This window comes from Phaseolus vulgaris, chromosome 7 (assembly GCF_000499845.2).
Source record: "Phaseolus vulgaris cultivar G19833 chromosome 7, P. vulgaris v2.0, whole genome shotgun sequence".
In the NCBI taxonomy this organism is placed as follows: Eukaryota; Viridiplantae; Streptophyta; class Magnoliopsida; order Fabales; family Fabaceae; genus Phaseolus; species Phaseolus vulgaris.
In genome coordinates, this window is record NC_023753.2 from 12,569,380 (window position 1) to 12,584,023 (window position 14,644).

Sequence of the window (14,644 nt, forward strand, 5' to 3'; positions counted from 1 at the left end):
CTAAAGAACTTCATTTTGAAAAGAAAAAAAAAGACTATTCACACGAAACAGAAAATCCCTTTTATTTTTTTGCAAAATTTGGGATTTAAATAAATACAATTTACATAGCCCATTTATGTACATGCCTTAATATTTAAAATAAATGGCATATAAAACTCATCAAAATCGTCTCCAGTTTTAAAAATAAGGAATTTAAATCTAAAGTGGGAAAAATATAATTCTAAAAGTAAGTGTTAAGTGTTATGATTGTAATTAATAATTTAAATTTAAAATTATCTATTTTTTATCAGCAATAAAATAAATTAAATTAAGTGAAATACTTCAGGGTATCCCAACCCGTATACATCAACCATATAGATACAACTCCATAGGGTATGGAGAAAACAACTAAAAAATGGCTTAACCTACATAAACGCACCCAAAACAAAAAATTATCTACAATTAAAACGGTTGATTTAATAATCATCGTGCATAGTCTAATTTTAGAATAACTAGATTGAAAAATTAGAGTCCATCTATTCTATTATTACGCCAACGGATGAGCTAACTTTTCAGATCAAATCTAAGGCCACAATATCTACAGAGTTTGAGCAGAAGCAGCAGCTATTAATAAAGTTAAATGAATCAAATGTCAAAGATTTCAGCTTTGCTAGTGGCTATTCAACGATTAAACGTAAGGTGTTACCTTAAATTGCATAACCACGTTCATCAACATATCAAATACAAATATTAAGTTAGATGGGGAGATTTACCCGAATTTCCAATTATTGATCCAACCACTAGGCCAAATCCTGGTACAAAAATTAAATATGAAAATGCTGAGGAGTTAGCTAGCAGAGTACCATTGTGCCAAATCATGCCATCACTTAAGTCGGATGACAGATATGCAGCACATGAAAAGAATATTTATTCATCCAAATGGCTGCCTATACAGAGCTCTTCATACAAAATTCCACATAAAAGAGCAGCAAAGTGCCTAATGAGCAAAATTTCCAACGTGCTTGAATCTCGTTGGAAACCTAATGTTAGATGGTACCTTGGTGGGTCTTTCTCATGGTATTTAGTAATTATACCCACGATATTATTATACAAAAACTAATGAGGCACAACAATCCAAAACTGTTTCAGATGAAGAGATAAATGAGAAAAGGACCAAAAATGGGGATGGTATGCTAGTTTGATCCAGGTTATGCTGAATCCACATGACTGGTCGTATGTTCAATAAGTAACAAGAAAATTTGGTTTGCGTCATTATAAAAGAAGTCGTCTTATATCACTGAAGTTTGATTGCAACGCAGAGAGAAATGCACCTGTAAACCAGTTAAAACATCAACATTAGGCACCATTTAAAACAGTATGTACCTTGGCGAATTGCTGCAAAAATGGGTCTTAGGTGCATAGGTTTCACACCCAAGATCTTTGTGTCAATTATTTATAATGGCAAAATGACACAAGTGATCCATTTAAGTTTCTGTATATTAATTAACCAAATATAAAGTAGATTTAACCAATAACTTAATTAACCATGAACAGGGGAATATAAATATATTATTGGTTATAAAGAGGATTTACTATATCACACACCAACAAACATGTATGATGTAATAATATATGCAAAAACTCTGCTCTTTGTATAAGAATACACAAGGCGATTTGATTTTGTGATATTTTTAGCTGCTTTGTGCCTAATTTGCATTGCAACTACGAAAACTAGAAAGCATGAAATGTAACGATAATAAAATCTCTTCCTAGTTTCAATTGGGTAATTAAAGTGTCCCAGTAACACCGTACCTCCAACCTTGCCTTCAAAAACACGATGATCAGCAGACAACGTTAAGCTCAACTTAGTGGCAATCGATGGCTTCTCAACTCCTATAGAAAATAAATATCAATGTTAACAAAACATAAAAGTTTAGCATTTAGGGGCACGGAGAAAACAATCCTTAAATTTATACCATCATCTCCAATTACTGGTTCCACAACTTTGTTGCCTCTACCAACAGCAAGAATGCAGGCCTGCAGCAAATGATAATATATATATAAGCCTTAGAGGTACAGTAACAAGAAGCAAAAAAATCTTTCGGCACTACAGCCCTCCCCTATGTCTTCAGACTAATAAACCAGGCAATCTGAAAACTCTTCCAAAATAGCATGTTCTCATGAAATGCATGTTCTGAAATTTAGGCATGCTCAACCTTAAATTTACTTCGTTGTGATGGTTTGATTCTTCATTGCCAGAGTAAAGTAAAAAGTAGAGTACATAAAATAGATTTTGCTTTGTCTTTTACCAAACGAGCAAAATATGGGAGTCAGAGAATAGGAATAATTCTATGAGGGGTGTGCTGCTAAGGGTATGTTTCGGTCGGAAGTGGAGAATGAAATGAAATGGATAAGGATAAAAATGTCATTCCATTGTTTGTATATTTTATAATGGAATGAAACAAAAACTTCACTCCATTGTTCTAAAAAAGGATAGAATGAAACAAGATTCCTATATTATCCATAAGACATTAAAATTTATAAGATAAAACAGCCATTTTATGATCTAGAAGCTGTCCCATTAAGTGTACCCTAAATTGGAGAAAAAAAATTGAGATTAAACAATCGAATGGAACATAATCCATTCTTACATTTTCTGTTGTTATTTTGAAAAACCAAACATTGGAACAACTTTTCCTTCCACTTCATTCCATCCTGTACCTCCAACTCAGACATAGCCTAAAGGGACAATTAAGAATATGAATATGTATAAACCTGAAATTTCCAATTCTCCTTTACTTTCCACTTTCTTATAAAGAAAATCAAATTAGGAAAAATCATGTTTGGTTCACCATCATAGTTTGCTTCTTGGTTGATATAGTAATAACATACTAGAAAAAGTATACGTTGGTCTTTTCATCCTTACAAAGAAATTATATATCTTTATTAATCTATTTACAGGTAACTGGGGTTGGACCTGCACATGGCAGATTCACAATCCACTTGGCTACATCCACATCCACCCCTATACTAAGTAAAATTTAAATAGATTTGGCAAGCAATTTTGCAATTACACACGACTAGTAAATTAGATTGTAAGTGCTCGTGTGCGTATCACACACACAGACAGAGAGAGAGAGAGAGAAAGAGAGAGTGAACCTGAGGGGGGTTTATAATAGCACAAAATTTATCCACAGGAAACATTCCTAAGTTTGAAATGCTGCATAAGAAATTGTGCAAAGCTCAGAATTATTACATTTGGCACAGTAAATATTGCTTTAGAAATAAGATAAATGGGGCATCTACAAAGGTTGCATAACAATATCAGTAAAATCACCTAAAAGTCCCCCCTTGGAATTCCTGTGGCTTCAACTTGCCATCACGTGCCTTTGCAGCTAGTTCCTTGACCTAAAATGCCAATAAACTATCAAAATTGATTGAGATGCAAACAAAAACCTTAATTTCCTGTCTTTCATAAATTTAAGTTTACTTGGGAAAAATGTGAATGCCTAAATTTAACGCAAACATATAAGTACATATAAAGTTGCAGGAATTTGGAATTTATATATGAGAAGGGGGAGGAAAACTATTGGTGAAGGTCTTGGGGATTGGCTGCACAACACCAGCAACAGTCATCTTTTATACCAGCAACTTGTGTCACCTATGTGATACTTTAGGATACTTGAAGTATCTAATATATAAAGCACTAATACTTTTATGATGACAATAATTTATAATTTTTTTATTTATTTTGACAATGTCTAATAAATGTGATTTTAATTTGGATTTGCACAATTGCAATTATATATGTATAATGTTTTTGAGAATATTTTCAAAATAAGCGTGTCACCATATCCGATACAGGTATCGTATCCGTGCATCATAGTTGTTGAGTATTTAGTGATTAGAGGAATCTTCCTCGGCCATTAGTGTTGTTGCTCCTTAATTTGTAAGTAAAACATTCCATACATTCCAGTTTCTATCATAAAGTCATAAACCAAAAACCTAATTACCTCTGAGGAGATAGCAGAGATAGTCTTCTGATCAGCGTTTTTTATTATTGGAGTCATCAAGCCCTGCAGTCAAACAAAAGGTTCGAGTACTTTGTACAATTATACTACTGACAATTAAAAACTATCAATTACCTTATCCGTGGCAACTGCTATGGATATATCAATAGAATCATTTAAAATGATCTCACCCTTCTCAACATTCCAGTATGCTGCCATAATAAATATTGGATTTCAGCACTAGAAACTCCCATAAGAATAATTCAATTTTAATAGAGTAAGCAAATGGGAAAAAACCGTAATGAGCAAGATATCACAAACCAAGAATGTAACATAAAATTAGTTTTGTATCCAAGCACTTCATAGTAGTTACTAATTTAGGTGCCACTCCAAATTGACATGGCATGTTTGGTATAAAATCCAAAGAAATTGACAAAAATTAAGAGGAATGGCAGGCATGTTGACACTGCGTAATGCACCAGGAATGTAAAGGATCCAATTGTAGAACGATACTCCCTCCATCCTTATATATATGATATTGATAACTGAATCAAACACTTACTAAAAGAATTTGTTAATTTAGTTAGTAGCATTAAATTTTTCTGAGATTATATTTTTTTCATAATTATCATTAAATAATTAATGTATGATCAGAGAATAATAGTAAAGAAGTTTAATTTTTAAAACTAAACTTTTCAAATATCCAATCTTCATAAGAGAGAAAAAGATAATTAGCATTTAATGTTTATGAACTAAAGTAATTAAGGGTATTTTAGTCAAAATATAATTAATGCAAGGAACAATGGGAAAAGAGTCTTCTAAAGAAATTTCAAAACAATGTCATATAATTACGGATGGAGGGAGTATATCATAAGCACGGAATGTAATGTAACTTATCATTCCAAATTAGTCTTGTATCCATGCACTTCATATCACACCAATTAGCTACTCCATGTACTACTACAAGACACCTCTCTCCAACGACCCTTTGGGCCATAGTAGTTAGTATCTTACGATTCACGATACGTATCGTACGAAACGATACGGTTTCACCCTCCCACGATACTAATCGTGTGAAGAATCTTTTTCGTCCCTGAATCTTAGCTGTATCATGCGATTCGCACAAAGAATCGCTAAATCCCGAAACGAAACGATTCCGTATTGTGTGAATCAGTGTAGATTTTAAAAAATGAGTAAGTAAAAAAAGATAGACATAATTTATTTAATAACATGTATGCACCATAGAGGTTGTTTTGGTGAAATTGTGTGGTATATATATATATATATAATTTATTGTATCTTGTATGTATACATATCTTATATATTTAAGTATATATTAAATTTTTTAATGTTTATGAATCTTACGATTCACGATACGAAACGATTTACGATTCATAATATCAGCTCTCCGATACGTTACTTGTATCTCGATTCTACTACCATGCTTTGGGCACATACCAGCACATGATGACATGTCCAGCTGTCAGTCCCTTTTCTATTCCAAGGCAGGTCCAGGCAAGGTCAACGCTCCCCCGCCCCCTTTCTTCAAGTCAAGGATTGATATTTAAAAATCCAGAATAGCTTTATGTATGCGCACTATAATATAATTATAAAAATGTTGATTTTGTAAAAGAAACGGGTATACAGGGTAAGTTGTAATTGTATCTAGAAAATTATCAGAGTTTAGGATCTTTCACTCTCTGTTTTTATTTTACTTCATCTTGCATGAAAATGTCAATTGCATACTAAGTTAATAAACTTCAAAACACTTCAAGAGATTTGATAAAAGGGGAAATATAATTGTAAAATAAACAAGCAAATAAATCAAAGTAAAGTTTCATATGTGTAAGTAAGAAAAACCTAAGCTTTAAACTTGACTGATTTAAATAAATTAGTTGAGTTTGTGCATCATATATTTTTTATAAGCCAAGCGTGTGCTTCAAGTACTCCTTTGTGCTTCAAGTACTCAGTTTGACTCAACTCGGACTATTTACACCCGTATATGACATGACACTCGTTTTGTTTCTCAGACACTCTACGTTAGTTTACATTAATTGACTAACTTCAAACAGCCTTTGTAAGCATGGTTTGGGAGGTTCAACATAATTACCTCAGCAGTTGGGCATGGTTAATGGTTATGCTAATCACTTGTTTTTCCAATGCCATTATTCACATAATGAGAGCTTCTACCCAATTGTAAGTGTCAATGATATATTATTATAGAAGAACTAGAAAACCAAAGAGTCGTTCTGTAACAAGAACTAGAACCCAAAGTTCATTCTCATAAGCAAACTTTAAGCAAATTATTGGTAACAAGATTCTATTGTTTTCTATACTTCAAAAACAAAATAATATCATTAGTTAAAAATTGATGAACAATAAACAGGGAAGGAAATTCAAAGCTATTAAATGAATATTTTATGATTGGAATTCCCACCACCCCTAGACAATTATAGGCAATGAAAATGGATTGACTAATACAATAAAAATATTTACCGTTTGCTTCAGGTACATTTTTGAGAGCCGTGGCTACAACTTTGATAATAATGTCATTCACAGAAACTTTAACATCATACTGCTCTGCAATCAAGGAACAAACAAAGAATATATCACATTGGAAAATAAAACATGACCAAGTGTATATCATTTGACACATCAATAACAACCACAACAAAAGCTTTATCTCACTATCTGAGGATAACATCTCCACTAAAATTTATGAGTGGTACATACCTTTAAGATCCTTCCGAAGGGAAAGAAGAGGATCCAGTATGACATCTGACACATGGCAATCAAAATATGTATTAATTAGTCAGTCCCGCATAAATTAATTTGCAATAATATGTAAGGCATTGGGAATCAAAACCTGATGATAAATATAAGTGTGGCGTATTTTGTTTTGATTCCAATAACCTCTTGGCAATCACCTATGAAACAGTAAAATATATTTAAAAGACAATCATCATATATTGAAGGGACAAGTATTCATGTAGTTGAAAGATGTAAATAGAAAAGATAGGAAATCCAGAAACAATGAGTTCTGCATCTCTACATGTATACCAACAGCTAATGACACAAAAACAGTTGAGTCTTCTGATCCATATTAGGCCTAATGACTAGCATTTCCCTTCAGATATTTGAGTAATCAACTCTCAGCCAGAGACACCAAACAATGGCTGCTCAGAGACCCTTTTTGGCAGCATAGTTCTCATAACCATGTAATATGCATTGAAAGAGTTAAAGAACCTTATTAGTAAACATGAAATATTCGATGGACCTACCTTGCGAATTTGACTATTAGGAAAATCTTCATAAGCATCAGACTGCTCTAGGTCAGACTTAGAAGCTGCAACCTGTTGATGACTTTGAGATGACGTCACCTTTTCTTTAGATGAAGCAGCTTTAGGAGACAATTTTCCTGACTTAATTTCAGAAAGAACATCCCCTTTCAGTAGGGTGCCGTAATGACCAGTTGCATTCAATGTTGATGCATCCAATCCATATTCTGCAATAAGCAACTTTGCAGCTGGGCTGATTCGTGTTATTTTGTTTTTTTGAGCTTTGACCTCACTTTTAGTATCATGTTGGGGGGCCTTCTGTTGTTTTGTTGAACTGCTGCTAACAGAATTCTTTATAGCTTCAATGTCACTTGCATCTTCAACCTTGTAGAAGAGAAAGTAGGTTAAGTATTTTTCATTTGCTCCATTTCTCTTCATTAAAAAAAAAGCAAGCGACAACAATTTGGTAAACAAACCAAAAAATGTATACGATACTGTCAGATTTTCTTAGTTTCCATTTCAAAAAATGAAAAAATTGTTGGACCTCAATCCTCACCCAGGCTCATTTCATATTCCACTGGAAGAAAATTACAAAATTGCAGAAAATACTTTCACACTTACTGTTATCGCAATAGGGTGCCCAACTGCCACTTCTTTCGAACCTTCCAGAGCAAGTATCTTAGCCAGGTACCTAGTACCAACCGCCCCCATGCAGATATAAATTAGTTAGTTGGTTAGAAAGTGAAACTTTACCAGGAAGAAGTAGTAGAAAAAGAGCTCGTCTGTAAAATAAATCAACTAGAATGCATGCATTGTGCTAAAAACACTTTAGTAAGACATCAGACATTTTACTATGGATATATATGGCCTAACCCAAGTCTGTCAAAAAAAAAAAAATGGTCAGGATGCAACATCATTGCCAAATAACTCTATCTTACAATAGTTCAGTGTGTTGCAGTAAAGACTGTAAACAACCATACCAAGCAAGCAGACAGAATATTTACAATGAACAGCTTGCAGTATAGGGAAAGACTATTACCCCTCTTCAAGAGTTTCAAACTCAAGTGTAGCTTTGTCTGTCTCTATGTCACATAATATATCACCCACTTCAATCTGTTAGATAAATTAAATGTTATTGAATACCAGACAACAAAAAAGGGCATTAATGACTCACATTTTTCATTTTTTAAAATATTAAAAAAAAAATTCATGCAAAATAGAACCTCTACTAGAACATTAGGTTAAAACATAACTAACCTTGTCTCCTTCTTGTTTCCTCCATTTAACAATGTTACCTTGGTTCTGTGCAGTAAAAAATAAAAGAAAATGAAGAATAGGGCCTCCATGTAAGTAAAGAAAATTTATGTCCTCAAGCAATAATTACAATAGCATCAAAATTTTCTACCATTGTTGGAGACAAAGCTGGCATTTCAACAAGGAGATGAGGAGGAAGTTCTGATGCATTAATCATAGTAGAAGTTGATTCTGGTTTCCCCTCATCTGTAACATCCTGCTGGGCTGGTTTAGTCTCTTCAATCCCACCCCCCACAGAAGCAGGAACATTTTGGATGTCCTTTTCATCCTCAACCTTGTCAATGTCCATAGATAGAGATTACATTAATCAAATATTTAAAATTCAGAAATTGATTGAATCCCACAAACTAATAGTTTAAAAGCAATTGAATTAATGATGATTATATGACAGACAACTTATTACATTTATGATTTACCAAAATCCGAAATAAACATATATTTTTAAAATGGATGGTAGAAATATTTCAGTGTTATTTAAGTCATTAATATTGTGTGTGTGTGTGTATGTAATATTGTTTTTATTAAATTGGTGCCAAAAGCTAAAATCAAATAATGGTTTAGATAATGTGAGGCAAAGGTTAAATTGATAAGTTCTATTAGAACCTTAGAAACCAGAAAGCACAAATTGAGACATGCAAGGAAAACAACTGTGAAAGACAATTTTTTGAGAAGAGACGAAGAATAATTCTTGAAGGAAAAACAATTATACAAATTAGTTTGTCTGTAAAAGCTACTTTCTTTAGCAAAATGAAAGTTCTGTATAACCGTAATAGTGCAAGAATTGAAAAGTAATGATGACTTACTGTTATAGCAATTGGTTGTCCAACAGGCACATCTTTTGAACCTTCAGGTACCAATATCTTAGCCAGAAATCTGCAGGAATCAGTCAATTACCACAACAGACATATTATATTGGTGTACTGAAATTTGCATCCCTCATGATCTACACTCATCAGTCAAGTAATTGAACCTGATATATTAAATGAAAAAATGCACAATGAAATAAGAATGAGCAAAAAAATTCCTACACTTCTTCGCCTAAAATGGACATTTTTGCATACTATACACAAAAAGACAGAAGACGACTAAGTGGAAAAACAATTAGTGACTACAATATCTCATGGGTGGTTTCTCCATATTTTTTGTTAAGGATTAAATAAGTATTGTGCTTGACAGTTACCTCTTCTATTCTTTCTCCAATAAAATGCAAAGTTTTCTGAAACTAGTTTCAGAGCACCAATTAATCTTTTTTAAGCTTTGATCTTTGCCATTTTCATGTAGGACACATGTGTAGCTATCAGCAGTAAGTAGGGAAGAGTTCAAGCTGTGTTCCATTAGGCTTCAAGTGAAAGAGTATACTAAAATTATTAAAGACATTATCAGGTCCCATATAAATTCAAGCAGAACAGCTCACATAACTTGCTGAAGACCTTAACACGGAGATCATTGGAGGCTGGTTTCTCCAAAATTATTGACCAACAATGCTTTTGATTTGTTAATTACCACTCAGAAAGAAGTGGAACAAACATACTACTTTTCTAGATGTAAAACCCCAAGTGCATACAGCTTAAATCACAGATCATCCAAAACATGGGAAGAAAAAATTGAAAGGAAGAAAAAGAAAATTACCCCTCTTCAAGACTTTCAAATTCTAGTGTAGCTTTGTCAGTTTCAATTTCACATAGTATATCCCCCACTTCTATCTGTTAGATTAATCAATAGCAATGTGAAAATGATTAATTAATTCAAAGAAGTCAATCTCCAAAATGAAAGCATCACATAAACAGAATTGTGATCTATAACCATCAAAATATAAGAACTACTATATGCAAACTGACCTTTTCTCCTTCTTTCTTCCTCCACTTTGCAATATTACCTTGCGTCTAAAACCAAAAGGTGAGGACACCAAAAGTTGTCCATGGAAGCCCTAAACAGAATACAAATAAAACAGAAAGAGAAGAAATGTTCCCAAGCTTACCATTGTAGGAGATAAAGCAGGCATCCCAAGGACTTCATGTGAAATATCTATGAAGGGAGAAGTTATTAGGACATAACCAGAGCATCATGACATAAATATAAAGACTACCCTCTTTAATGACTAAAATAACATAAATAAAAAATTAAAATTGAAAAACTATTGAGATGAAGTGAATACACGGAAGATGAGGAACCCCTTTAACCAAAAAAGAGAAAAACAAAACAGAAATGGGATAAGAGAGTCTTGCGTGAATATACACAAGAGAGAGAGAAAGAGAGAGATAAGGTCAAAATTTAACCAACAACAGTGGGTTTTTTCTTTCTGTTCACAAGCATGACCCAAAAGTTCATGGGTCTAAGGCTCAGAAAGATTCGCTCATCCCACAAAATTTTAATTATCCCGACAGTCTTGCGTGAATTATGCTGTCGTTCAGTTTTACATGCATTCATATATATATGAGTGACAACAATTAGATTCATGAACAACCTTTCAACTCTCCATTCTCTCTTTTCCCTTCCTTTCTATCAGCTTCTCTTGCCTTCTTTTGATAACTAATACAGCAAGGCTGCTTAATCACATTTCATTTAAAGTGAGGTCTCAGTTCCTATTAGCACCCATGACCAAAACACCTAAGAGAAAAATTCTTGATGGAACATACATCAACAGTTCAACTCCCAAAGACAACATGATGTATCCTCCTCTCCCAGCCCTAATTTCTCTCACATAAACATGAACAGCATTGGAAGATGGTCTAGCCCTTACTTGCAGAGTAGCATTAGCATTTCCTATAAAAAATACAAGAATAGTGTGAAAATCTTTTAACTGTCCCCTACCACACAATCCAGTTTTGCACTTGAGAACTAAGTCTGTGCTTGAATTAGCTGTGAAAAATAGTGCAAAGTAGATTATTTTGATGATCAATAATATGTAATAAGTTTTATGTTTGGTAGTGATTGGTAAAAAGTGTTTTTAAGATAATCTATTTCACTTGGATAATCTAAAATAATCCCCTTTTATTGTAAGATTAGAAAATAGAGTATAAAGTTATTTGTAGTAGTTAGTTTTGTATTTAAATTAATCAATTGTAGGGGAAAAAATGGAATAAAGTTAGCAAGAAAATAAAGTCCTAGTTTTTAATCATAATCTCTACAATTTTGCTCATCAGCACAAAGCTATTTTCTTTGTTAAGATTATACTTGGATTAAACTCATTTGACTACTAACACAAACAACTTTTTTCTACAAATCAGATTATGTTCTTAAAAAATAATCACGTCCAAACATGCTCTAAACATATAGAGTTGGATACTTTCTTTGTAAGGGAGGAGGTCCTAAAAAAGAGACTTGTGGTGCATAATATCACATGTCAAGACCACAATGTAGATATTCCCACTAAAGCTGCATCTTCTCAAAGATTCACTACTGTGACAACCTCAAGGTGTTTAATTCCAAAGTCTGACGTGGGAATGTTACAATATGTAAAAATATAGTTAAGTTTGTAAAGTATGTGTTAGCTTATTTTTATTACAGAATTCAGCTTCTGTTGTAATGTTCACTTAAGTTTAGGATGCTTCCAGCTGACCCTTCAGAGACTCACTTTCGTAATCTCTCTTTTCTGGATAGCAAGTTCGCATCACAGAATTATCCAAGTCATTTTCTTGGATCACTATTTTGCAATTGCATCATCCTTCTTCTCAACCCCCCCATAATAACCATATCTTCCTGTACCTGAACATATTACCATAGTCTCTTAACCTTCTATGTTTAAAGGTTCTCTAATATTTATTTTTAAAAGACATTTAAGTACAAATGAGAAGGCCAAAAGTTGCAAACCATTATGCTACCTCTTCTAATATTACTTTTACTTTTACAAAACATTACTGCTGACAAACATGTAAAGTCATTAAAAAAAAATAGACATCTAACACAAATATGCCATACTCTTTCAACCTAAAAGACTAACACAGCATAGCAGTAATTCACATGAAATCTCCAAAATAGGAGCTTCCATAATTAGCTGTAGAAAAAATAATCATATAAGAGAAGCACACAAGTTGTTGAATGAAGCAAAAAGTAAAACACTAAACAATTACGAGCTTTGTGAGTTGGAAAATGAAACATTAGGTACCTGAAGATGAAAAGCATTTGACATCAGTCCACTGCCAAAAAGGTTGAAAGTTGTCAGCGAATATCATAGTAGTGATTGGAATTTTCATCCATTTAAATGCTAACCTTTGACTTCAAAGATCTATCATAAATTCGAGTAATCCCTGAGCAAGATGTGGGTCTGATAAACATCACCATCAGTAAACCACCAAGATATATTAAAATACAGAAGACAGTGAAGAAAGATAGAATGATGTGCCATATATATGCCATGTATAACAAAGAGAATGTCAATCTCAGCACCAATGTCTGGCCAACCTATGAATTTCAAATTGGCCACACCGTACTATACGTATTATGTTAAGGTAGGGATACCCTTAGGTTATACACACACATATATCATTTTGGTCATATGTGGGAAATCCCATATATAATCCTAAGATCGAGTACATCTCAAACATAAAATTTACATGACTAGATATTTGAAAGTAGTCTGATAATCTCAATATCGATCGTTATGATAGGGTGTGATACTATTTTAGAATTTGTTGTGCGTAACTCTCAAAATCTAGGTCAAGAGAAGGTTTTCCCACTTACATACAACATATTTGCCATATCACTACTTTACTGGGGATCTCCAACACAATAATAAAATTTCATGTTAGGCGTCACTAATATCACTATTTTGTTTAAACCAAGACTCCTCATCTTAGAAGTTCGAACTATGCCGTAAGCAAGAATGCAACGCAGATTAAAATAAATCTAACTTCACAAATATTGTGGGCAATGGATGCACACCTTATATTCGCATGAGCTCCCGCGGAAAAAATCGTTGAATTACAAGTTCTATGAGAAAAAATACAAGCCGAAATTGAGAGTTAAAAGCAGCATTATAAGATGATGAAAAAAAAACACGAAATCGGAGTTACAGAAAAGAGCGTACCGAGAGAGGGATCTGGTAGAAGAAGAGAGGATGCGAAGGGAGCGAGATAAGAGAGGGTGGCGAAGGCGCGAGAGTGCCATATGCGTCGATCAATTCGATTCGATTCAGAAGAGAAGAGAGAAGACACCACCAAATTGAAATTCTTCTCCGGTTAGTTACTTTGTCTGAGTAGAATACAATTCTGATCACGCGAGCCAGGGGTAGGTGTGTATTTGTTGATTAAGTGTACACACACGTGCGCACTGCACCCGTGCCAGCCACCGTTAGCGGCGTTCTCCACACCGGTCATTTTATTTTGTAACTTTTCAATAATTTTACTAAATTATCACATAAACAACATTTTTATTTTTTTTTAACTTTCAAGGCCAAGTTCGTCAATAAATTCGCATATATAAAGGTTTCTTTTGAATCAAATTTAATTTGACTATTTGCTCATATATAATCTAAGTAATTATTTAAGTTGCTTATATAATAGTCTTTTTATTCTAATATTTCTTCTGAGTGATTTTGTTCTTGCCAATAAATTTAGGTTGGGTAGAAGTGGTTTTCAGATCAACCTTTTAAGATTGTAGCTTTGAGATACTTGATGATCACAATGAGAGGAACTTCACCGGTTGACAAGACTCCGACGAACAAGTCAGTGAAAGTATTAAAAATATGAGTGTATTGTGTATTGCATAGAATAATGCTTACCTTTGTTTGGGTCTCAAGACCCTTTTATAACCCTCGTTGATCATTCTTCAAGAATTGGTAACAACATCATAAATTATCCATATATTCCCCTTTATTTTAGGGGTGATCATGTATAGAGTATTGTTCAGGTTTTTGTTCTGCTGAACTTGTGCCGAAAGAGAGAATATATTTAACTAGTTAGGTTGTATTAAATATTTCAATTGTTTTATGTTTTTCATTACTTTAACGTGTAAAGTATTTGCTATCTGTCAAAACCGACCTCTTTAAGGTCATTGGGTTTGCCCTCATTTGGGTCGAAGAGATCTAAACTACGTGATGTCTATTGGGCTTGAGCTGTATTTATT

The 14,644-nt window shown here is 33.3% G+C and overlaps 1 protein-coding gene across 1 annotated transcript; it reads right to left on the reverse strand.

Moving 5' to 3' along the window:
• Positions 1–659: 659 nt before the first annotated feature.
• On the reverse strand, positions 660–13,912 carry LOC137827748 (dihydrolipoyllysine-residue acetyltransferase component 1 of pyruvate dehydrogenase complex, mitochondrial). The gene is made up of 23 exons (XM_068634038.1): positions 13,608–13,912; positions 13,463–13,510; positions 12,791–12,845; positions 12,687–12,717; positions 10,560–10,606; positions 10,420–10,464; positions 10,211–10,284; positions 9,385–9,454; positions 8,673–8,855; positions 8,525–8,569; positions 8,307–8,380; positions 7,889–7,958; positions 7,271–7,651; positions 6,856–6,916; positions 6,723–6,767; positions 6,486–6,569; positions 4,125–4,201; positions 3,993–4,055; positions 3,317–3,387; positions 3,139–3,199; positions 1,956–2,016; positions 1,792–1,872; positions 660–1,310 (listed from the first exon to the last, which is right to left on the reverse strand). Exons 1-23 carry the CDS (start codon positions 13,685–13,687, stop codon positions 1,252–1,254), a joined length of 1,866 nt encoding a protein of 621 aa, XP_068490139.1. The 5' UTR covers positions 13,688–13,912; the 3' UTR covers positions 660–1,251.
• Positions 13,913–14,644: the final 732 nt, after the last annotated feature.